The 26,920-nt window shown below is 39.8% G+C and overlaps 1 protein-coding gene and 1 pseudogene across 1 annotated transcript in view; both read right to left on the bottom strand.

Annotated features, from left to right (window-relative positions):
- Positions 1–1,183: 1,183 nt before the first annotated feature.
- Positions 1,184–3,917, bottom strand: LOC141558641 (RNA polymerase II-associated factor 1 homolog pseudogene; annotated as a pseudogene).
- Positions 3,918–7,302: 3,385 nt separating this feature from the next.
- WDFY4 (WDFY family member 4) overlaps positions 7,303–26,920 on the bottom strand; it is a gene marked incomplete in the record, with an annotated part of 362,592 nt that continues 342,974 nt past the window's right edge. Inside the window, 5 exon segments of the mRNA XM_074296119.1 lie at positions 7,303–7,821; positions 9,499–9,610; positions 16,072–16,153; positions 19,732–19,914; positions 26,553–26,732. Of these exon segments, the coding sequence (XP_074152220.1) occupies positions 7,755–7,821; positions 9,499–9,610; positions 16,072–16,153; positions 19,732–19,914; positions 26,553–26,732 (624 nt within the window).

Genomic DNA, 26,920 nt, shown 5'->3' on the forward strand with positions numbered 1-26,920 from the left:
CTTGCTGGGGGTTGTGACTTCCCCCAAGAAAGCTTATCTTGCTCCAGAGGATGCAAGACCATTTGAGTTTATAGATCAAAGGAGAGTTTTTTTTGGTGACATAATTTTACAGGGCTCATTCAGATCAAGCAGAGTTTTACTCTCATCAAGAAGTGAACCACTTTTGTTAAGAAGTGAAGAGAAAGGAGAAGAAAAAGTCAGAAGAGAAATAGTAGCATTCCCCAACTTCTGCTTGAATTTGGTAGGTTGGGTCCCCAAAGAGCAGCTACTACTACTACTACTACTACTCTCAGATAACATGGTAAAGACGGTTAATATAAAACCTTATCTTGTATTAAGCAAGTCAAGACATCACCTTCATAATGTCATTGGTCTTCTTTGAGCATGAAGGACAAATACCACAACTATATTGCAGTAACTTTCTCCACACTCACTGGTAACTGTCTTTAACATGGTCTCTTTAAATATTTCTCTTTCCTCCTTGGTGTCTATGCAGAATATGTAACTATTGACTAACTTCTCCTTGGCAAACTATTAGCATCTATGATATTGTATTTGCAAATTTCTCCTATCTTTCTGAATACTCTTCTGTTTCCATTGCTGGCTTCTCATCTTTCACCCACCCTTTGTTCCTTTAAGATTTATTTCTTGCCTCTCCCCCCTTTTCTAAATTCCATCCCTTAGCAATCTCATCTACTCCAACGTAATTTTGATATCTTTATGTAGATGACTTCCAAATCTATAGTCCAACCCCCATTCTTTTTTTCTACAGAGATGAGATAAAATGAAGCTGTGACTAGAGTTGAGTTCACTGTCTGACAAATCTTTCAGGAACCACTGATGACAAATTTTTGTTGATACCCACACTATTCTACAGAGAAAGGAACCAGTTCAAATTTAATGGCATCTAACCTCTTCATTTTATCTATGGGAAAACTGAGTCCTTGAAAGGTTCTGTGATTTGTCCTGGGTCATACAGTCCTGGGCACCCATTTTAGAAAAGAATAAGTTGAGATGACATGCCAAGGGTCAAAGAGTAAATTGGATTAAATTTGCATTTTAGCCTTAGAGTGACTTAATCCCAAGAATTACACTTGGCAAAATCTCAATGTGATCAAAAATTTAAAGAGATTTTTTTTTTCTTCCAGTTTTTTATTTTATTTTATTTTTTTTTTTGTTTTGGATGGAGAGGTAAGGCACTGGGAAAATATCCTCTTAACTGGCATTAAATTTAGAATAATTCCTTTCTGGAGGGTTCCATCCCCGATTTTCTAAATGTCTGCTGGATAGCTCTATTTGGATGTCCATTGGTACTTCAGTATGTCTAACACAAAATTCCTCATCTTCTCCTCTCTAAACTTGCATCCCCCACCAATTAATGTTGAGGTTATCTCCATCATCCCAGCCATTTAGGCCCATAAACTCAAGAGTTATTTTCTTTTTCCCCTCTTCCTTACTCTGCATATTATAAATTTCTCAGCCTGATTTCTTCTATAAGCTTTTATATTTATAATTCTTTTCCCTGTCACACTGCAATCATTTTAGGGAAGCATCTCAGTGCTAGCTGAATAGATCTCAATGATCTTTCATTGGGCTTCCTCCTTCAAGTCTCTCTTTTTTTTTTTTTTTTTTTTTTTAACCACTGAATGACCAAGATGTTGCTCACATTAGACCTCTACCAAGAATCCCCCAATGGTGTTCCACTGCCTGTGAAATAAAATAGAAATCCCTAAGCCTAGTATCCAAGGCTCTCCATAATCAATTTCCAATCTGCCTGTCCAGCCTTATCATATTATTCCCCTTCATGTTTTTTGTATTTTAATTTCCCTCCAACCTCAATAACCTTCTTGTCTTATGCCATCTTTTTATCTTTTTTCATACCTTTGACTAATCTCCCCAGCTCTTAGCAATTCCTCTCCTCCACCCCCTATTACCTTGTGTTTATTTTGTATATATTTATATACATGTTTTATTGTTTAGGAATCTCTCTGACAGTATGCACCCATATCATCTCCCCCAATAGCTTTTAGAAGGCAGGGACTCTCATTTTCATTTTTTGGTTTTTTTTAAACTTGTAAACATATAGCCTTTATTGAGAACAAAAAATTAAGGGGGGGGGGGATAAGTATTTTCCTTTTGTTCTGAGAATGGTGTCAGAGCTGGAGAAGCTCAGTCCCTCCTGGCCATTTTGGTGGTTTGCAATGGGTCTCTGAGCCTCAGTCACTGTCACTGACTTCCTCACTGGAATCAGAACTGCCCACATCACTGCCATCCTCTTGGGCTGAGTGGTCACTAGCACTGAGAAAGGAGGGACTGGGGCTGCGCTGCCCATTCTCTCTATCACTGCCACTGTCGTCTTCGTCCTCGCCACTGTCCTTGGCGGGACCTCCCCCATCCTCCTCCTCTTCGTCATCCTCTGAGTCAGCATCGCTTCCAAAGATCTCCTCCTTGTCTCGGGCTGCTCGGGCCTCATCCTCACTGCTCTCCTCCTCCGCTTTGTCCTCCCCGCTTCCACTCTTCTCACTCTCCTCCTTCTCTTCCTCTTCCTGGTCACTCTCACTTCCAGAGAGCTCCTCTTCCTCCTCCTCCTCACTCCCTTCCTTTTCACTTCCACTACCTTTTTCCTGTTCTTCATCTGAGTCTGGGGCCTCTTTCTCCATCTCCTCTTCCTCCTCCTCTTCCGGCTCATGGTTCTCCAGCTGCGCTTTCCGAGCTTCCTGGGCTTCCAGCTCCTTCTCATTCATGTTGCGGTGTTTGACCACCAGTAAAGCATTGGTGCCGGACTGCACTCCCGCTTTGGCCCTGCGCTTACTGAGGCGGACTCTGGTTTCCAACTCGTTGTAGTAGACGCCATCGCCTTCTCGAAAGATAAAGAAGTAGTTTTCTTCATAGCCTTTGCTAGCCTTGTTCTTCACATTCCAGTTGTACTCCCTGGCAATCTTATAATCATAGATATCGTCGGGAGCGTAGTCCATCTTCTCTTCCTGGTCCCGCTTCCGCTTCCTCATGGTCTCTTCCACGGGCAGAAAATAGGCCACGAACTGGTTGCCCTCCTCGTCCATCATCCCCCGGATCATGGCTTGCGACATCATCTCCAGGGCTGCGGAGCCACTGGTGTCCTTGGGGGCTGGATCTGAGTCGAAGATCACTTGGGCGCACGGATTGATCCACATCTTGAAGTCCGGGAAGACGGGCATCACCTCCACGGGGGTCACCCTGGGCTTGCTGTAGTGCTGGGAAATGGACTTCTGGGCGTCCTCGAAGGTCTTCTCGATGGCCGAGATCTGGCTGTCGCGGTCCTTGTAGATCTCCTCCTCCGTGAACTGCTGCTTCACCGACACCCCGATCTTGACCTCGGGCTTCTCGTTGGACACGCCGTACCGGTTGAACTCGGTGGAGATGTACTCCGTCTTCCTCATCCAGGGCACCACCTTGGCATGCTGCTGGGATCTCCGGGAACTGGTGGGGGCCTGGATCTCCTCTTCCAGTAACTTTTCATCCGCCGGGTCTAGCGGCACGCTGGCATCCACGCGGTAGGTGTCCGGGTTAATGAGGTCGATGGTGACGCCCAGGTCCGGCTCCGTGAGCAGGTCGTGCCGGTGCTGCTTCTCCAGGGACGTCGCCTTATACTGGACGAACCTGTTCTGGTCAAAGGGATACGTGATGAACTTGGGATCGAACGGGATGTCCGGGAGACTGTTACAGTACTTGACCCGACAGACTACGCCCGACCTCTCTTGCACAGTCCGATGGGAGCTGGCTCGGTGACCGTCTTCCCGCTGAGCCTGAGTCTGGATGGTGGGGGCCATGACGAGGAAGTCAAGTATTGCTGTGGGGCTTCCAGGGGAATGGCAGCGGGCAGCAGCGAGGACTCCCGCGGGACTTCACTGCCAAACTGCGCACCGCGGTGAAATGCCTTATGGGAAACGTAGTTCGGCCTTAAATATTTTTTTTTTTAATTTTCTGGCGACGGATTCGCTACAGTGGGAGGAGGCGGGTCTTCTATGAAGAACCACTTTATGATTGGTCGGATGTACAGGAACTAGAATGATTGGGAGGGAAGAGGCGGCTCTAATTCTACTACACCCAGAAGTTGAGATTGGTCTTTTAGGGGCGAGGTCGAAAATGACGCACATCCGGGATTGCCTTGAGTGGCGGAGGCCGTGACCAACGAGAAACGGAGTCTGTAAGGCAGGCAAGATAGAGGTACCGTTACCTGGGCAGCCGCTACTTTCTCGGCTGGTACCCCAGTTCCGAGGTCTCGCCAACCTCAGGCGCCGTCGCTGCAGGAGCTCATTTTTATTTTTGTGTCCCTCCTTAGTACCCGACACTTTAAACATTTTGGTTAGAGCGGCTAGGGTGGCGCAGGGTATAATCTCCGACACTTAGTAGCTGTGTGACCCTGGGCGAGTCAGGTAACCCTCTCCAAAAAACAAACAAACAATAACCAACCTGGTTAATTGCTCTTGCCCTTTAACGTAGTGTAGGGGAAAAAACTAGGCTACTCACCCCGTGAAATAGATTTGATTCCTGTTTTTGAATGCAAGGTCTTTGAGGGCAGAGCCTGGTTTATCTCTGTACAAGCAGGAGGGGGAGCTGAGCTGCACCCGGCAGGGGTTGAAGAGAGGCGACTCAATTAGGAGTCAGTTAATTAAATCGGTTTTTGTGGTTGTCCTTGTGGTTTTTTTGTCGTTTGACAAGGGTTAAATAACTTTGCCCAGCTAGTAAGTATCTGAGGTCAATTGGCCTTTTCTGAAAGGACTTGCCCGCAAGCTTGGAAACTGATTTTTCTGGTACGATGAGGAGCACAGAACAGATGGGTAACAACCTGGCTTATTTTCGCCCCTAAAATCCTGTTGGTTGGAGCTGGCTTTTGCACACCACCACCTACCTCCGCGTCTTCAAATTCCTAGTTTCCTTAAGATCATTTTAAACATCACCGCCTAGGTGAGACTTTTCTTAAATTTCCTTCCCTCTTGCCACCCTCAGCTACTCCTATCTTTCCCCTCTCCAAATCATCTTGTAGTTGTTTTGTATATATTTATTTATGTAACTGTAGCGTCCCCAGTTATTCTGCAAGCTTTGAAGGCAGGAATTTGTCACTTGTGTCTTTTATCCGCAGAGTTTAGCATAGGGCCTAACACCTGGAAGGTAATTAAGAATGCTTGTTGATTGACTGATTGACTAAATATAAATAGTTCTGAATTCACAACTCAACAAAAATAGAATAGGGTGATGGGTGCAAGGCAGTTGCTATATGGGAAATGGTCTCGTGGCTACATCCTTCACTATTCTTGTGAATTGTAATTTTCTAGGATTTTCTTTTTATTTTTTCCATGGATTCTGCTGTTGAATTTGAGATGATATGATCTGCTTTACACTTCAGAAAAATGATTTGGTCACTGCATAGAGGATAGATTGGGATAAGGAAGAGTTTTGAATTAAGCAGATGAAAGCTATTGAAATAGTTCAGGAAAGAGGTGATGAGAGACTAAAATCTTCCCTTAGTCCTCTTCTTCCATTATCATTCTTCTCTCTATTCTCAGGACTTTTGGTTCTGATTCTACTCTTCCCATTGAAATCCTGTTCTTTCTAGGTTGTTTTTTGGATTGTTTCCTCCCACTGCATAGGAACTTCTCTCTCATTCTTAACACTATGCCTTGCACATAGTAAGTAATATATAAATGATAGTTACCATCATTATCATTATTATTATTATTCTGATTTTGGGGGAAGCAAAAGGTATTCCTCAAGTCCCTTTTACTGTCTTCTCAAGTAAGAAGACCCTTTATATTCAACACAGATAAAGTCAGTGATATCTATGTAGAAGAAAAACAGTTTCCTCCCCCACCCCCTCATCATTGTTTTTCCAAACCTCTTGAGATAAAAAGGCAAGCATTCTGAAGGGAGAGGGAGACCAGTTTTTCATGACCCATTTCTGCATGCAAGCTGCTAAAGTAATCTGGTTATTTGCCTTACTATTTAGCTATTGTGCTCACCAATAATTGGTGCAAGGGGAATTTTTAAGTTGACCTGCTTCTCTTTCAATTTTCCAGTGTTGCAATACTCTGTGTGTGTGTATGTGTTCTATTTACCAATGTGCATATATTTATATATACATGCACACAAATACATATGTTTGTGTACTTATACGGACATGTATGTGCATGTATGTAAACATATATACATGCACATATATGTATATATTTAAAACATATGTACATACAGTATATACTGTATGTATATATGTGTGTATATATATTTCAGCAGCTTTCATTAGATTCAAAAATTGAACCTGATCTGTAAAAATGGGGACCATGATATTTCTTCCACTCTTTTCTTGGATTCACTTCCTATCTGACCCCTCCTTGCATTTGCCCATGAAATATGTGGATTCCCTCCATTGTCATCCAGGCTCTGTCCTGACCTCAACCAGGTAGCAAAGTGGTGCAGTGCATAGAATCCTGGACTTGTATCCAAGAAGATCTGAGTTCAAATCCTGCCTTAGATACTTGCTTGTTAAGGGAAAGTCCCTTAATCCCTCTCAGCCTCAGTTTCTTCATCTATAATTTTCTTGTGAAGATGAAATAAAATGACATATGTAAAATATTTCACAGACTTTAATACATCCTTATTATCTGTTTCCATGGCTTCAGATCACCTCCACAAATTGACTCATTTCCTTTTCTCAACTTCTCCATTAGTGCTGAGGGCTCTAGTATTCTTCCAGTCACCCAGGTTCTCTAGTATTCTTCCAACCACCCAGGTTTACAATTTCAGCTTTATCTTTTTTCTCTTCTCTTTGCTCATCCCATACATCCAACTAGTTGCCAAATCTTTCACTTTTTTCTTTTTCTACTCCTTTACTCACAAATATCCCCCTTTTCCCACTTAATAAACTACTTGAGAGCAGAGAGTGATTGACTTTCCTATATAATATCCCTAGTGCTTGGTACAATGTTTTGCACATAGTAAGCACTTAATAAATGCCTTTCCCCCATTCATTCAATGTTTCATTCAGGTGATTCATAGACATAGGTGAACTTGTCCCAGGTTTTTCTTTCAGAAGGAAAGCCCTGGGGACAGAGGTGGATAGTAGGGAGGGGACAAGACAGTGTTGGCAAAGATGACCAAAGGAAGGACAGACTTGTTTGTTCCTCAGGACTTTCTTGCCTCTATTAAACTTACAGCAGGTTCATTTGGATTGGAAATCATAAGATACTACAAACCAACTGAGATCCATCTTAATGCACTTCCTTCATTTTGAGGGAAATGTTAATAAAAACAACATTTTACTACCAGTTTTCAGAAAGCAACAATTTTATTTATTAGGAAAAACCCTATTACAGAAGTCATATAATTTATGGGCAATCCAGATGCATATTCTGGATTCCAATAAACTATAGGTTCCATTCCATAACACAAAAATGATTCCACATTTACACACTCACATTCCATTTTTCCCTCCATAGAGGATATACATCATAGTGATAGAGCATCATAAACAGTTTGGTATTACATTGGGAAAAACAATAGATTTCATGTCATCTTCATATTCCTGGTATAGTTTTCTTCAAGTATTAAAGAGAGTTAATATGAATATCTTTTCTCTTGGAATTCATGCATTATATACAACTGGGATTTCCATTGGTTTTGTTTTAGTCTCTTGAAACAATGCATGTTGTAATCCTGGACTGCATTTCCAGAAGTATCCAATTTTTCATCCAATAGTCCTACATGCTCAGTATACTTTCCTACCCATCTCTGGACCAGCAGAATATTCTTCCTCGCTCATCACCAACAAGGAGTTTAGACTGATTTCTTGGAAAGAAAAGAAAAGATTATTGATTTGTAGATAGTTAAGTCTTTGAAGGTCTTTCTTTGCTTGTTATAAGTACACAAAAAGAACAAAGTTACTTGCCATATCCCAACACAACTAAATTGGACAATGATTCTCATACTCTTTCACAATACATACTAGGTTGTTAGGTTCTTACTAAGTGTTAATGAGATAATGAGATTTTAGGTTCTTACTAAGTGCTAAGTCGGTACTTAACAATTCTCTAGTTCCGGCCTTTAGGAGGAGTTTTACTCCTTGGAACCTCTGGGAGGAGATCTGCTGTCATTAACTGACGCCAATTCTGACCTAGTGTAGAGACTCTTTTGTCTCCCTCCAGAGAGCTGCCTCAGGTCTGGCCCAGGCAAGACTCCCAATCTCTCAAGTGCCACCATCTTTTATCTTCCTAGAGAATGGGCATGGAATAACTCGGGGACTTCTAGGAAAAATTATTTCAACCAATGACCTTGCTCCTCTTAAACATGCAAGCTTCTCCCCAGAAGTTCACAGAAGTAAAATTCTCAGTAAAGGACGGAACTAGAGAATTGTTAAGTACCGACTTAGCACTTAGTAAGAACCCATCATCTCATTATCTCATAAGCACTTAGTAAGAACCTAACACTAGGTAATTTAAATATATAATAAAAGGTGATTTAGCCAATAATAGTCTCACACCTCTCAGTGGAGCATTTAAAAATTTCAGTGATATAAAGTGATCAAGACCGGATTCATTCAAAAGGGTAGTTTTAGAAAATGATGACAAAGAGAGCTGGGTCACATGGAATAGTGATTTCTACCTTTCTTTGGAGGAATAGTGAGAGATGGAACCATTGATTCACAAAATAATTCCCCCCCCCTTATTTTTTCTTAGTCTTTTATCCTTCTCTCCACATTATCTTCCCATTCATTAAATCTATAAGAATTATGAAAAAAATCAAAGAAGTTCATCCCAAAATAGTCTTTAACAACTCAATAGCAAGATAAATAAAAGACCTTCTCAAAAGAAGAATGGGAATCCCATTTCTCTGTATCTCTATATAGATATAGATATAGATATAGATATATCTATATAATTTGCAGATTGAAGCATATACAGTCCAAAATGGTTAGTGTGTTAGTTTGTTTGGGTGTGTGTGTGTGTGTGTGTGTGTGTGTGTGTGTGTGTGTGTATGATCACTGGGAATTGACTGTGATATAAAAAAGGAACAAAATGTGTGAATATATGCATATGAATATATGTATATAAATGTAAATAATATATATGCATGTGAATTTTAAAAAAACTAAATGGCCTTCTTGAAATCAACAAGCTCAAACATGCTTAGCAAGAAACATAAGACATACAAGACCATAGGAAATGGGTCAATACAATGAAAAGACCACTTAGAAGAATGGAATTCAAATCCTTCCCACTTCTGATGCTTATTCTACTTGTGATTTTAGCCAAGTCACTCAGTTTTTCCCCTATAATAGTGAGCAGATTGAACTAAATGACTTCAGTCTAATTCTAGAGTTAAATCTGTACTCCTTTGTGGGTAGGAGTGGGCTCTCCTAGGATTTGTGTGGATGACATGATCATCGGAAGATAAAAGTTACTTGCCATCCCAGAGCTAACATAGACGCCCTCTGCTGGAATTACAAAGTAATGAGCCCCAAGTTACCTGGAGACCGCCAGTGCTGTGATGGCTGGATTAGATTTACTTGATTTCCCTGTCAAAGAAATGTTGATGTCCAACTCTCGACACAAAGCCAGGTTCTTTTCCCACTTGTTACCTGTTAGGTGGTTTAAAAACACACACTTAGAAACAACTATGTATCCTCATGCACACACATCCGTATTTATGTTTGTGGTCAGCAAGTTGTTAAATTCAGGGGGGGAAGTATATTTAATCTTGGCCTGTGCTGTTGCAAAAAGGGCTATCCCAATTTAATTTGTGGGCTATGATAGTTACATGTGCTGACGTGCTGCTGTATCAATTGTGTCCTAAATTGGATTTGTGTATTATTGCTTTCTAAATTGCGTGCCTAGTTCAGCAAAATTGTTCATCAGTGTTTACTGGCTCTATGCTTAATAAGATGCCCCACAATACCTTGCTGCCAGGATATAATGCAGCCCATAATTGCCTAGTAAAAATAAATTACATAAAGCCAGCATTATCAACTTATCTAAATCCTCTCATAACAGAACCAATAATTAAATGCAGAAAATATTTTTAAAAAATGTAACTCAATAATTGTTACTTCGATCTTTTTAATGACTACATTTGGGGATTAATTTTATTTTCTTAAATGTGAAGAATGAGATGTAGGTACATTTGGCTGGATAAAATCATATAGAAGCCATCTTGGTCATTTTAGTCCTTGTTCTGATTAGACCATAGCTGTTCTGTTGGGGATGTGATCACACATATATGCTAACCTGCAGATGTGTAAGGAAACCTATGAATGGGAACCCAGTTCCCAGTTTTATGAAATTCATTTAAACAGATGAGAGATAAAAGGATTGCTGAACTCTGCATATGTGAAAATACGTAAATTGCATCTGGTTTCCAGGAAGATCTGAATCCCAGTCCTGCATCTGACACACACTGACTGGCTCTGACCCTGGATGGTTGAAATTTCAGAGCCAGGCAATCTTTAGGGCGATAAATTTCAGAGAAGATGCTGACATGCACTGGTGGAATGAATTTTCTCACCTGGGAGTTCCCTATCCTAATGAAATCACAGGTTTCATCTCCCATAATACCGATGATCTACTGTGAATATAATGCTACTATAAGGGAGATGGAGGAAAGGAGAAATATGGAAGAGTGCTCAGTATCATTGATCTTTGCCTTGAATTACACATGAATGCAATATTATTTGTAATTGGATTCTTATTTTGCATCTGGATATGGTATACGTGATTCTAGGATATTGTTTTGAATACTTGTAGCATAACATCAGTGAAATCTACAAAATGTACGCCAGTCCATGTATGACAATATAGCGTTTTCAGATTAAGTTAATATAAGCATCAAATGATGAGATACTATAAGTAAAGCACTTTTCTATATAAATACTAGAAACTATTATTAATTTTCATCACCATCATCATCATTGTTATTGTTATATGCATAACATATGGGGGAAGAAAGTATGACAATTTTTCATTAAGATCAAGTCTTAGAGACCCCTGACTGGCTAGGTTAGGACATTCTGCCCTTAGTTTTGCTATTTCTAAACTTTTGACTAGGTTGAATTTTATTAGCCTGTGAGTGGCCTCCCACTCACAGGACATCATAGTCCTCCCAGTGGCTGATTTTTAATAGGAGTGACCTCTGAGCATCTATGACCTCATAGTCTACAATCAGGGAGGAAAGATGCGTACCTGAGGCCCCCTGCTGGTGTGAAATCAGCTTAACAAGTGTACTCTTAATGGCAGCATAAGTAGTCAGGCTGCAGATACCAATGAAAGTCTGAGATCATAATGATATCATTTTTCACCAATTGGTTGATTAATTAATTAGTTGATTCATATTGTCTTTCATGCCCTTTTTGTATTCCCAGATATAATTTTATCTTCACAACAACTCTGTGAAAGAAGAAATACATAGGTATTGTTCCCATTTGACTGATGAGGAAACTGATGACAACTAGGATGGACACATAGAAAAATGGCCTATTTTGACTTATGTGTCCTAACTTCCAGTCCTGAGAATGTGCCACAAGCTGGCACTGCCGTCTGAAACACTAACTACATCTCATTGTTTACTTATCCAACAAACTAAATAACATTGGGGTGTGATAGAGATGTGCAAAGAAAAATAAGTTTATTTTTTTTCCCTTAAAGACAGCTTGTTTAAGTCACTTAACATCTGTGTTTCCTCATGTATAAAAATGAAATAGTTAGATAAGATAATTCCAAAGCTCCATTATCTTTAAATCCTCTGAATTATGACCTTATTTAGTCAGGAAGTAAAGTAGAATGAAAAAAATGAAGTCTTTTTTTTTTAAATTTAAAAAGCAATATGGCTTGAGACTTTGTGGCATGCCATTGGGTATGCAATGGACTGATAAACAAAAATTATCTCTATAGAATCCTATATTCCTTGGCAAAGAGACAAGGTAGATAGATAAATAATAATGGCAGCAGGTTGGTGACACTGGTTCTCTGTGTTTTCTATGCTGTGGGTTCTTGGCATAAATGCACAGAACTGGAAGAGTACAGAATGACATTTGAGAAGCATGGTTTGGTTTGATCAATGATATGCAAAACATCAGAATGGAAAAGATCCACCCAATATTTGGACAAGAATCCTTGTGGTCCTTCAGGCTTTGTTTGGAGACCACCCTTGCTGCCTGGGGACTCCATTCCATTTTATTATGGTAATTATTAGAAAACTTTTAAATTCAAGGTGAAATTTACTTACTTTCTACTTTTTCTCACAACTCTGAAGTTCTGGCTTCTAGTCTCAAAAGAACCTGTGTACAATTCCTCACCTATGTGGTAGTAGTTGTCACCCTTGAAGGGCATCCTTATGTTCCCCTTCTGCATCATCTGTACTTCAGGCTAAACAATCCCAGGTCCATTGGTTGATCATAAGTAGCATCATCTCAAGACCTTTCACTATTCTGGTTTTCCTATTCTGAATACCCTCCATCTCATCAATGTACTTTGTAGAACATGGCACTGAACACATTATTATAGTGCATTCTGAAAAGGCAAAAAGCAGCAGGATGTCCCTCTGGAGGAGAAAGTGAGGCAGGTGACCTTGCACAACCTACTCTTAAATACAGTTTGCTTGCAAACTATGGTATTGCTTCTGTGATGTCAAGGTCCTCTTGGAGAGCAATGAACAAACAGCAGCAGCCACAATCTAGATGATATACCTCTTTTAATAGAGGCAGTAAAAGTAAAAAGATGGCATTTGCTTTTTCAGCTGCCATATCACATGATTGACTCAGGTTAAACTTTGAAAGCCTTTTCAGATAAATTGGTTTCTGAACCTAAAAAACATGTCAGTCTCTGTTTGACTTTGTTTTTATCTATATCAAATGCTAATCTTTGTCACATTCCTCCTCTTTATTTCCTAGTGATCAATTTGAGAATCTGTATAGAATAACATTTCCGCTGATTGCTTCCTCCACCTTTTGAGGTCTGCATTGTCAATAAACAAGTGAATCAAATGATCTTTTGTTTTCCTTTGGAAAGAGAGTTCTGGAAGATACCTGAATAACTGGTCTCCTATCTTGGCCATATAATGCCTCTGAACAAAGCTTGCATTATTTTCTAATTCTATTTCTTCTTTCTAGAGAGTCCTTAGTCAGGTTTCCTGGAATGTGGCTGTGCAAAGTAAGCCTATAAAAGAAACAGTAGATTGTGGAGGGGTCTTAAATGCCTGGCTAAGTAGGATACAGTTTTATCAGTTTGTTTGTTTGTTTGTTTTTTAAACAACAGGTAGCACTTATGGTTTTTGCATAAGTCAGACTTGTGTATCCAGAAGGTGGGTGTGTGGAGAAAGGATTGGAAAAAGGAGTGAGATAAAAAATCTCATAAACATGTAGGAAAAAAGGAACTGGCACTGTGACTTAATTAGCCACAGTAATTTAAATTAAGGGAACTCTTAGTGAGGAGCTGCCTTGACTAATGCAAAGCATCACCTTCCCTGCAACTGGTGTTCTCATGGAATGGCCTCAAACTCAAATAGAAATGAGACCACTAAATAGTTCATAAGGATCTCTGTATTGTCAATCTCCATATTGACTTGGAAAACTCCACTTGTTTATATATATTTATGTTTTTCCTAATACATGACTCATTAAAATCAGATAGGAACAATATTTTCATCTGTCTCTAGGAACACTTAGAAGCATTGTGGGATATTTGACACCTCTGGCCTAGGACATGGAGAACTAAAAGCAGACTTAACAGGACTCTCACAACCATTATTTGTCATAGGGCAGTATTTGTCACAAACCATAAGAGAGACATAGAATCATAGTTTGTTCAAACTTATTTGAAATGATGGGTAAAATTAAGATAATATTTAACTAGGTTTGTTATTTTGTTTTCTTTGATGATGAGATCACAGCATGCTATAGGCAATTGGCAGTAAGAAGAGATTTTGCAGGAAACTGATATCCTAAGAAGAGATAGGTGACATAGGGAGAAGAGATTGCTGACATAGAAACAATATTAGAACCACAAGCAAAAAAAAGAAAAATAAAAGAAAAGAAAAGAAAAAGAAAAAATACAGGAATACTCAGAAAAGGATCAAATAGCCTTACAAGTCCAAGTAGCATTTGATCTTATATTACAAACTAATTCACAGCTAATTGAGAAGCAAGATATACAGTAGATAGAGAGCTGGTCTTGAAGTCCAGAAAGAATTGGGTTCAAGTCTCATCTCTGACACCAACTGACCATGTGACTTTGAGAAAATCATTTAATTTTTTAGTGCCCAAAGCAACTTTTTAATCGAGTTGTTAACCCAGAGTTTGTAAATTTAAAATACACACACACACACACACACACACACACACAACACATATATATATACATATGTACATACATACACACACATATATATGCCATATATCTATATATCTATTTTTATATAAATATATTTGCCCATATTTACATCTATACCTATACCTATATCTGTATCTATTTCTATACCTACATGTACATCTATAGCTACATTTATATCTATATCTATATGTTGGTAAACTGTAGTTCAATATAATTGATTTCCTTGTAAATCTAAGTATTTAATTTATGTATTTAAAAACATAATTCTGAGAAGAGGTCCAAGGACTTCACCAGAATGACTGCCAAAGTCCAGACCCCACAAAAATGGTTAAGAATACCTGCCCTGAGATTACAAACTGCAGAGAGGTTGCTGATAAACATTGGTAGAAAGGATATCCTCACTACTAAAAAGATCCAAGTTTAGGACCAAATCTTTTTGCCCTCCTAGGCAGCAAGTAATATTCACAAAGACCCAGGGAATCCAGAAATAGGTTAGACTAGGCTTATTATGATTTCTATAATGAAAAAAGAATATGTGTAGCACAGCTTAAAAAGAATTCTTGGGTACTGCATAAAACTTTAAAAGTCTTAGCATTCAATTAGATGTGATTATGTGGGAATTTCACCCATACAGAACATCCCTTTCCCTCTTGATAAAAGATAAATGCACAGTTACTTAATTCAGTGAATGTTACATAGGATAGGATATCTTATGTCTTTGAAGACATTATAGTTGTTGGCATTAAAACAAATAATTTTATGGATGGGCACTAAGGAGCCGAGAATCACCAGAGCAGGGTGAGGGTTGCTTTAAACTCATTGCCTCTCACAATATTCTAGCCTAGCAAGCCACAGGTGGCTTTCCTAAAGGGAATAGTATGGCATAACAGCTGGCAAATTGTGTCAAGCTGGGGGTAGGATAAGGTTTTGAAATATGTTCTCTCCATAGAAAGGACTTGAAATGATTCTTCTGTGTAGGGAGAGGTGGCCCTTTAAGGGAACTAGGAATTCTGAAATCTGGTTCCCTGCTGAATGTGTGCAGCCCAGCTGCACAGGACAGCCGCCAGCTGGATGGAACCCTTCTCCTGAGAGAGGCCAGAGCTCCTGGGCCCAGGAGAGCATGCACACTGGTCTAAATAACAGTTTTATTCCTGGGGGAGCGCCTATGTTTTGGAAACAGGACATTGTGTAGGTGAGTTTGGGTTACCCGGAGACCGGGTATGCCCAGGCTCATTGGATGCCAAGGCAGATTGAGTGGTGCCCTTCCTGCTCACAGGGAGTGGATGAGCCAAACTGGCATTTCCAAAGCTCTGGATCCTGTGTTCTGCTGGGAACAGGGGACCCACAGTGAGTTATTCTAGCAGCTTGATTTAATCTCTTACTAATAAAATACATTTTTTAAAACTCTGATGTTCATGTGCACGAAGCAATTCCTATTAACAAAGTATTTCTCTTCATGTCTAAGAATTGATAGTGATGCTACAAAGCCTCTCTTCTGTTCCTCTCCGATTCCCTCCATGCTTCACTCTCCATGTGGCTGAGGAAGAAGCTGTGTGGTGATCCCCGAGTGCAAAGGGGCTGCTCCCACAGATGCTTTACCTGGCATCCAAGTCCACCTTTGGCCCTTCTTGCAGCTGCACCACCCCAAAGGCAGGCAGGCTGACCTTTCATGTGAGCAGGACATGTGAGAATATGCTATTTGGGCCCAGCACTTCAATACCTTTCTGTCCTGGAGACTGCATTGTGGGTGCCTCAGGCCCTGCCCCATGAACAGCTGTCTTCACATGTTCAGTTTTCCATATCTGTGCAGGAGAGAAGAAAGGCATGGTGAGCATCTTCATGCTGTGAAGGAGCCCAGACTGCCTGGGAGAAAGAGCCTGACTCCCTCTTCTCAGACTGGGAGCGGGGCCTGGGGCGCAATGGCCCCAGTGTGTGATACAATGGGTAGGGGATGAACCTGGACAGCTCTGAACAAGCCCCTTAACCACCATTTCCTCAATTTTCTTTTCTGCAAAATAGGCCAAATGATAACACCCACTCCACAGGATTGTTATAACATAAGCCAAGTGCTCCGCAAACTGTCAATGCTTCATCAAGTCTGGGTGCCATGATTTAAGAGGGTTATTGATAATTTGGAAAGAGTTCAAAAGAGGTAAACTAGGCTAGTGAAAAGCCTCATTGAGTTCATCTGGCATTGGTGAAGGAACTAGTCATGTTTAGCTTGGAGTAAATGGAGAAGGGTCTGCAGAGAGACTAACTCTAGTGAAGGAGGTGCTAGGCAAAACAAGGAGCTGCCAAGTGAGGTTTGATGTCAGGAAATATTTCTTCCAATTAGAGCTGACAATTGGGAAGTCTCTTTAAGTAGAGGCTGGACAACCATTCTTTCAGTATCTCATAAGTAGAGATTCCTTTCTTCTGTGACTTGGACTAGAGCAGCAGGGGCAAACTCGATTAGAAATGGATCCCTGAAGATTCCACATTGCGTCAGAAAACCACAAACAAATATTAACTCTGTTGTATTAAATTTTTCTTTATTTTGATAAACATTTAGCAATGATAGATTAACCTTCTAACCCAGGAGTTTTGACATTACTGCTTCCACCATATTTGACATCTCTGGACCAGATGGGTTCTGAGAATCTTTCTAATACTCAGGTTCTATGACTTTAATCTTGCTTTGCATCTATGAGTTTAATGGATATTTGTCATTGAATGTATTGATTCTGTTTCTGCGTCTACATCTAGAGTGTGTGTGGGTACATGTGTGTGTGTAAGTGTGTGAGTATGTGTGTGAGTATATATACATATATATATATATATGTATATGCCATTTTGTTTTTCAATTTTAATAAGACTTTTTTTTAGTATCATAGATTTATTGGCTAAAAGAACCTTGCAGGAAGCATTCAGTCCACATCCCTCCTCTCTCATCCACTTTCTAGAAGAGGAGACTGAAGCTCATAGGAGTGAAGGGGCTTGCCCAGGGACATAGAAGTAAGAAGTAGTAGAACCAGGATTCAAATTCTATCTTGTGACTCCAAAACCAGTGCCCTTTCCATCGCTCTGTGGCATCTGAGTATCTGGGGACAGCACGGTTAAATGGTTGGAGGATTGAACACTAGATAAGGAATTGGAAGAACTGAGTACAAATCTTAACCTCAGACACCTCAGATACTTCCTAGTGAGATCTTGGGCAAGTAACTTAACCCTGTTTGCCTCAGTTTCCCCATCTGTAAAATGAGTGGAGAAGGAAATGGAAAACTAATATCTTTGCAAAAAAACCCTCAAAATCAAAAGCCCCAAATGGGGTCATGAAGAGTTAAACACTATTAAAAAAAACAAAAAATCTCTAAATCAGAGAGAAGTGTTATGTTATTCCGTCATTGAGAACTTACAGGTGGAAGTGATGTGAGCTATCCTAGTGCAATCTCCTCATTTTATAGAGGAAACTGAGAAGCTGAGAAGAAAGTCCCCCATCCAAGATCAAGTAGGAGATAAAAACAGACACAACATTCAAACCCAGGCCTCCTGGCTGAAAATCCCTATGGTGGTCGGGCTCCAGCATCGCCCACAGAAATAGGATGGGGTAGTTGTAAAAACTAAAATGTCAAGACAATTTCCTCATAGTGAGCTAAGGATGGAGCTATACCTAGAGTTAAGGATTATCTTATTGTTATTTGAAAGTCTGATAAATTTCCCAAGAACCACAAAATAGTTCTTATTGGTTCTTATACTGCTGTTCAATGAGGAAAAAGACCATTTAATATGATTTAATAATCTAAACTTCATTTTACCTATGGGAGAAACTGAGTCTTTGAAAGAGGAAGTGATTTAAATCAAGTCATATGGTCCCAGACATATGTTTTCAAGTGAAAAAAAAGTTGAGGTACAAAGAAAGGAGGTCAAAAGGGTCAGAATGAGTTTAGTTAAAACCAATGTTCTTAATTTTAGCCTTAGAATGTGGCTCAATCCCAGGGATAACATTTGGTAAAATCTCAATTAGAGTATAAATCTGATAGGATTTTCTTCTTGATATTTTTTGTCTTTTGGGGGATTATAGAGAGAAGGTGCTTGGAAAATGTGCTTTTAATTTGATTTAGGTGATTTAGTTATCTGTCATTAAATCCCTCCTTGGGCTACTAAGAGTACTCATGTATAATATTTCAATGAGTCATCAGAAAGGAATCACAGGAATATTTATTGTGCAACATGAAGCAACTCTTACCAATTCATCATTATCCAAATACTCATTAGCACATTGAATGTCAGTGTGCCTGTGTATATGTATGTGTGCATGTACACTAATCTCTACTTATTGAAATCTCTTAAAGACATGTCTTAAGCTCCAGGGAATTAACTTCAGTCTTGCTTTGGCTATTGTGATGTTTAATGAATATTTGGTTTCACTTGTGTCAATTCAATTGAATCTGGCAAATATTAAACATCTATTACATGCAGTATTGCACATAAGCAAGATAAACATCTATGCAAAAATGAAGCAATCACTGTCCTCAAGAAGCTTACATTCTTCCAAGAGGATATAGCATGTACAAAAATAAGTAAAAAATGTAGATAGTTAATAGCAATAATAATACCTGATACATAGTGCTTTAAATTTTGCAAAATGCTATACGGATATTATTATATCTTCCCAAAACTTAGGGGTTGGTAGGTGCTCTTATTCTCATTTTATAGATGAAGAAATTGAGGCAGATGGTAATTAAATGACTTATCCAGAGTGACACAATTATCCTAGTACAATGTCCTCATTTTATAGAGGAAACTGAGAAACCGAGAAGAAAATCCCCCATCCAAGATCAAATAAGAGATAAATAAAAACAGACACAACATTCAAATCCAGGCCTCCTGCCTGAAAATTCCTATGCTGGTAGGGCTCCAGCATCCATCATGGTAGCTAATTACAAAGTAATTTTTAAGAAAATGAAAATACAACACAAATACCTCAGAACATCAGGAAAGGCTTCCCATAAGAGAATGGCCCCAGACTTGTGTCTCAAAGAAAGCCAGGAATCAGAGAAGGCAAAAGTAAAACTGGACAGCTGTTCCAGCATGGAGGACCACTGAGCCACTGAGACAGTCCAATGATGCAAACTTTATCAGCATCCAAGTGCATCCTCACTCAGTATGTCATCCCCTGCCCATTAGACCGATTCAGGGGAGCTGATTCCTTGTACAATTATATTTGTGCTTCAGTGCACAAATTAAAATCTTGCACTTTGTTCCTCTTGGGAGTCTAGCACAGGGGAGCAACAACCCAAGTTTGATCTAGATGAGATCAATATTAATAGATCAATATCAATAGATGAGGGACGAAAATGTTTCTAGCCAGGTCACCAAGTCCTTCCCATGCCACACTTACTCGGACAATGCCGTCCCGGCTCCCAGTGATGATGATGTTACTGGCATCCCAGTCCATGGCTTCTGTCAAGTAGCAGCACTGGATATCTCCTTGTGACCCACAGGCGGTGTTGATGCTTGCCAGAGGCTGACCATTAATGTTCCATAGATACAAGTGGGTTCCAGCACAAGAGATGATATCTCCCTGCAATATAAAAACCAAACTCAGTTGTTCAAAATGGCCAACTATTACCTCTGAAACAGTGGTGGCTCTTTTAGGATTGTCCTAGTGGCTTCTGCAGGTGCAGGAATCACAGGTTCATTTGGTCTAGACCCATGTGCATTATGAACTGTCTCCAATCCATGACTGACCAGTGGTCTTTCAACCTCCAGAACCACTCCCTAAACAAGGAAGTCCTTTCAGTTTTTGGACAGCTTTAATCACTGAGGAGAACAGTTAGGTGAAGCAGCACATAGAGCACTGGATCTGGCATCAGAAAGACAGTTCAAATCCAGCCTCAGACATAAGCTACAGAACCCTCAGCATTTACCCCCTATTTGTCTAAGTTCCTCATCTGTCACATAGGGACATACCGGCAGAAAAAACGGCAAATCACTGCAGTATTTTTGCCAACAAAAAACCATGAACAAGACAATAGGATCACAAAGAGTTGGACTTGAGTGAACAACTGAACAACTAAACCACTAAGGAATACTTCCTTAAATAGCTAAAATCTACCTGTCTCTAACTGCAGCCAAATGTCTTAATTTTCTCCTTTGGACTCAAAACAAGTAAGTTTTAATTCCCCTTTCACAGGATATTTCAAATAGGGTCATAGGATTTGGAGCTGAAATAATAATGTATATTAACACCAACACCAACAACAATAATAAAAAATTATTTAGTGCTCTAAGTGTTGCTACATACATGCATACACACATACATATTTCATTTAATGCTCCTGCAACTGTAGGAGGAAGGTGCTATGTTTATTCCCACGGAGGCAGTCAGTGGGTAAGGGATTTGCCAAGGATCATACAGCTAGTATCTGAGGTAAGATTTTAACTCAGGTCTTCTTGAATTGATTTTTTAAAGCCCAATGTTTATTGAGTTGATGATACTAGAAGTGTTCATCAGAAAGAGTGGAGATGCACAAAGTCAAGAAGAAAGGAAGGAGGTAACCAAACATTTGGTCCCAATGTTGTTGGAGAGATCTAGTGGAAGAAAATGCAGGGTTCATTTTTTGGATTGGGTGTCACTTACAGCTTTTTACTGAATTGTCTTATGTTCATCCCCTTCATAAACCCAGGAGACTAGGATGCCCAGAAAGTGTAAAGAGAGCTAGATTTGGAGTCCACCGGCTCAAGGTTACTTTTATTTCATTCATTTATTTATTTATTGCACATTTATTTCACATCTATAAAATGAGAGGTTTGAATGACATGATTTCTGAAGTCCTTTCCAAAGTTAATTCCAAGATTTTAGATCATGAGAAGCAGAATGTCATAGGAGATTAAGCTCTGATCTTAATTTCAGGAAGATCTGGATTCATATACTTCCTCTGACACATCAGTGCCCCGACAAGTTAATTAAGAGTTCAGTGTTCCGGGAAACTCTTTAAGATGATAAGTTATAGATAACTTTGCCAATCTGTATTAGGAAAGGGATTTTCCCTTCCCTTCCTCAAAGAGTTTAAGACACCTTCAAGTCCATAGTTCATATTTTGTCTAACCCTACAGTTGCAATAACAATCAAATGCACACAGTTAAAGGGGAAAATATTCTCTGAAGAGAATAGGAGATCAGCTCAGATGCCGCCTTTCTGAAAGCAAAGGGTGGTTTTACACTCTGTTTAGGCTATTAATGTGTTACCATTGTTGTTTTTTGTCTGACCTTTGATTACTTTTTGCTCAAGCTCCTTCGTTATGGACTCACATCAGAATTTTTCACTCAAATGCATTCTAGGAATTGGCAAACGTGGATGAGGAGAAAGCACATTGCCGTGCTCTGGATGGGGCTTTGTCATCATCCACTATATTAACTGCCTACATCTGGTCTGAATTAAGGGAAAAAAGCACATTTTCATTCCTGCTTTTGGACGAGGGCTCTCTGTATCACGAGGGAGAGTTTTCTTGCCAGAGCAGCAAAGGCTTCTTTAAAAACGCAGTTGCCAGTATTGAAAAAATTGGATAATTTGGGGTCTGGGCCTGGGGAGTCACTGAGCCCCCATGCCTTCCTTACCCATAGTCTTATCCTATAATGTCTTCTTCAATAACCAGAAACAAGGATGCTACCTGAGCTTAGCCTCCTTCCACATGCCAATAGATCCGCATTGCTAATTACACCACAATAGCCATCAATTCCTGGCTAACGTTAACTGAAGGCCATGGAACAAAGTGATCAGTGAGATGCCACGCTCTTCTTGCCTACACAAATGAACCATTCCAAACTAGTGTGCGTGGGTAGGAATGGGTATCATAGCTATATAGGAGGAAAAGCAAAGTGGACCCTACCTAGATCAGAATTAAAATTTAGTCAAAATCTAAGTTCATTTTCCATTTCCTTTTTCAGGGTCCTTCTCTCTACTAGTGGTGATCTTCCTTCAGCACAATCTGTTGCTTCCACCCCAGGCTTTCTCCTTCCAAGTATAGACCCTTTTGCACTGGGCAGTGAGGGTGAACCTTTATGAAGGCTTAGTGGTCTGTGCTCTAGACCAATCTTTCTTCTTCCCTTTCCTCATTAAAACTTTCATTAGATTGCAAAGATCCAGATCAGGTAACCCACATTAAAATATTTCTGGTAGATAATAGCTGGATATAATGGATCAATCAATCCACAGACATTTATTAATCACCTACTATTGTATTCCTATCTAAGTGCTGGGAATACAGTGACAAAAATGAAACAGCATTGAATTATTGGCTCTCTTGAATCAATTTCTCAATCAACAGGCATTTAAGTATTCAGTTAACATTCCAGAATTTGCTCTAGTTGTTGAAGATACAAAGACAGAAATGAAACAGTTCCTTCTTTCAAGGAGCTTACATCCTATGTAGTACCTGATTGTCTTCCCTCTTCAGTTTCTCAGTCAACACACATCTAGTAAGCATTGATGAGACAGGAACTGTGCAAGGCACGTGGAGACTCAAATAAAGAAGTGTCTTCCCTTAAGGAGCTTGCATTTTAAGGGTTACCTCTTCTCTACCTTTCTAATATTAAAATGAAGTAATATCAGAATCCAAAGGAATAATAGTAGAACTTCAAGCAGAAGTAACCAGTTAGTAGGAGAAAAGTTTGAGAGCAATATCCCTTTAAGGTTACCTGACTTTGAAACATAGACACATTCTCATTAGTCTGAGTCTCTACCTTTACCTATGTAGACTGCAACCCATCCGTACCTGGGTGATACTTAATGTAGCCCATAATTCTATAAATCTTCCATAGAATATCTGACCATTAAATTCTGGAAGCCTTCACAACCTGATCCTCATCTTCTTTATGTCTCCTTCCATTTTATTCACTCCCCTGTATTCTGCAATCCAATGACACTGGTCTCCTGGTTATTTCTTGGATAAGACACTCCATTTCTCACCTTGAGGCATTTTCTTTAGCATTTCCCCATGGCTGGAATTATTTCTAAATCTTGGTTGCCCTGACTTCTGCCAAGACCTAACTAAAATTTCATTGGTGACAAGAAGCCTTTCTCAACCTTCTCCCCTGCTCAGTGTTAGGGCTTTTGCTCTTAGTTGATTTTCTCCTTTCTCCAATTTATTCTTGTTTTTCCATAATTGTTTTCATGTTGTTTCCCATATTATATTGTAACCTTCTTGAGATCAATGAGTGCTTTCCTTCTTTCTCTGAATCCCTAGCATTTGGCTCCTTGCTTAGCACATAGTAGGTTTTTAATAAATTACACTTACTGTGTGCTGACTTCCTCTTGGCTTTTAATATGGACCCATCACCTTGGATATTGTACCTTTTCATTAAGACCTGGTTAAAAGAGTGGGGTGAGGATGTAGAGGACAGCTTTGAGACTCATGTTTTGGCCTTTAAAAATTAGCAAGCAGCAATGGGTGTTCATACCATTGGGTACTGGTAAGGATATAGCCCAATAAATTTACTTCAGAAGTATTTTGCTCCTTAGAGATCAGAATTAATGCGAAAATGGGGAAGAGGGGAGCTATATATCCCCTCCTTCAGCTATGACTTTTCAGTCTGCTATTTTTTTTCCACTAAAAACAGGCATAGTAGCCAAGACCCTAATTGATCCCTCCTGATAACAAAGATTTCTCAGAGGAATCTCTGAATACAAATAAAAGAAATGAGTTAAAGCAACACTAGTTTTGTTTGCAACTGTTATTTTATTCAGGCGTTATTAGAACCCAGTAGAAACCTGTCATAAGACAACTCTTTATTTTGCAGATTTGAGTATATGTGTCTGGGAGAAATTCATGGCAAGAGGCCGAGAAGACTGACTTACAATTTGTAATAAGTAGCCTTAGAATCTTAGAATAAAGAGCCTTTCTTCATAAGAGAATATAGAAGTCGTTTTATAGCTGTGCCTCATTTTGGGAAAGATATTGACAAACTAGAATAGGTCCAGAGGAAGCCAAAGAGATAGTGTGGGCCTTGAAATTATATCATATTAGGATCAATTGATGAAATCAGAGATGTTTTATCTGGAGAAGATCTGGGCAGGGGGATAAGGAGGGAATGAGAGCTATCCTCAATTACTTCTTGTTTAGCCATTTTTCAGTTGTGTCTGTTATGATCCCAATTAAGGTTTTCTTGGCAAAGATACTAGAGGGATTCACCATTCTGTCTCCAGCCCCTTTTACAGATGAGGAAACTGAGGTTAAATGACTTGCAAGAGTCTCCTTCCCTCCCTTAGACACTCACCTCCTCCCCATATAACTGCCTTCTCCATTTCCAAATGTCTTGTGTTATTCACCTCAGGTAAAGAGGGAATGCATTACATCCATGGGAGTGATGGGTTATTGTTCTTTTGATGGTCTTCCTGAGCTCCTAGGAGTGGCTCCGGTTACCACTTTTTTCATAATCTTTATGAGTGTCTTAATAGTATATATAGTTTTCATTACACAAATGGAAGCCAAAATTCTTGATAGATGTGTAATATGAGGTTTCTATATTATAATAATACTGATAAGATTACTTGCCTAAGTATATTGAATGCCAGCAAGAAACATTTGTTGAATGAATACATGCTTGAATGAATGAAGCCAGCCTAGAACAGAATAGCAGACCTTAGAATACATTGCTAATTCCCCTGTGGTCCTTAGTGGGATTTCACTATCACTTAAAAGCTTCTGTTACTTCTGACTTCCCAGAATGGAATTTCTATTTGTGTAAAGGCTGTGTCATGGTGAATAGAAAGTAGAATGTTGGTTGGGGAAACGGAGTCATGAACTTTTATCTCACATTTTAATAACTATTTCAATTTAATTAACTTTCTTTGTAATTCTGTGCATTTTATTTTACATATTTAAAAATATTGTCCTTAGAAGTGACTCTCCTGGCTTTTCCATACATCCAGAGTAGACCATGACACAATAAACGTTAGGAACCCAGAACCTCTGGGTGAGAAGTAAGTTATGTATAAGTCCAAACCAAAAAATGGAAAAAGGAGAAAGGGAAAAAAAAGTCTTAAATTACAAATTGAAGAGATGGAAGTGGAGGAGAAAAAGCTAGAAAAAGGGAGAGCCAGTGCAGGAAACTGGCCAAAAGCCTTGGGGAGGGGAGGAGCAGAGTCAGCTCAGAAAGATTTCCATGCAGCTGGAGTAAATATCCTCTTACATTAACATATTCTTTTCCAAACTTATTTCTTAGCATACTCCAAGCCACCAAACTTGTGACAAGAACACAAGCAGAACTGAAATCATACTTGTTATTTAGTTCTTTTTTAAAAACCAATCAATAATCAATAAACACTTATTAAGTGCCTACTTCTTGCTACTAAGTGCTAAGCACTACAGGATACTAAGAAGGCAAAAGACTCCCAACAAATTAATTCAAAGAAAAGCTCTATACAGAACAGACAGGGAATCATTAACTGAGGGAAGGCGCTAGAACCAACAGCGATGCATGTTATACTGTGGCATGCTAAAGGCCATCAGGCTGTAGGGAGGTATGGTGCAAGTCCGGGCTAGGCAGGGCAGCTGTGGACAAGTCTCCATCTTTACATCTTACCTTAGCTAACTGGACATGCAGCTTAACTAGGGACCCTTGTACCCCCTTGGAGTTCTTTCTTTGTCCAGATGGAACGACACTTCTTATTTTAAGGCATCAAAAGAAAGAACCTCCTGTATATGACAGAAAGCAGAGGGAGGGGAAGGAAGGAGTGGGTAATCTTCTGGTATGTGAAGCAGCCCAGAGCGTGCTGAGTCAGGCCACACACGCCTTCTGACAGGGGCCAGCCATCTAATCACTCACATCTGGGTTCCCTGATGTTGGGACAAACCAAGCCGCGTAAAAATCTCATTCCTTCATGTTACATAAAAGCTACTGAATGCCAGCTCTCCCTGCCACTCTTTTCTGGGGCCCGGGAAGCTCACTGCTCCTCCTCTCTGATGCCCCCAAATAGGCCTCCAGCTTAAAAAACAGCAATGATCAGACTGTTTCTGTGCTTCTACCTTGTCTCTCAAGCAACATCTCTGCTCTTAATGTGGCTGTCGTCATTAGGGGTACTATTAGTAATCCCTGTGAAAAGAAAATCAATTCATCATCGTCTCAAAATGTCTTTCTTTGGAAAGAGCATCCATTAAGTTATCATGAAATGTTCATGGATTTGTCAAAAGAAAGATGATAAATGAAGAAAGACTTTACCGTGGAATCACTGATGGCAACGGCCGAGATGCTTGCCCGGTGGGTGGGGAGCTGGGTCACATGCATCAGATGGTCCAAGTCCCATAAGATGCAAGTCCGGTCACAGGAGCCACTCACTAGGAGGCTGTAAGTCATGGAAGCTGCCAAGCAGGTGACGGGCTTTGTGTGCCCATATAGTGCCTGGGAGAGACAAGTCCAACAAGTCTCAGTAGAGTGCCCTGGCAGCTAGGAGAGAATCCCACCACTCACGCCCGATACATTCAACTCAATCTGCTTGATGTAAGCAAGAAAAAAATAAACTCCATTTTGTCTCAGTCCAAAGAGGCAGAGAAAGAGATAGAATAACCAGGAGTACCTCTGATTGAGGT

This window comes from Sminthopsis crassicaudata, chromosome 2 (assembly GCF_048593235.1).
Source record: "Sminthopsis crassicaudata isolate SCR6 chromosome 2, ASM4859323v1, whole genome shotgun sequence".
Lineage (NCBI taxonomy): Eukaryota > Metazoa > Chordata > Mammalia > Dasyuromorphia > Dasyuridae > Sminthopsis > Sminthopsis crassicaudata.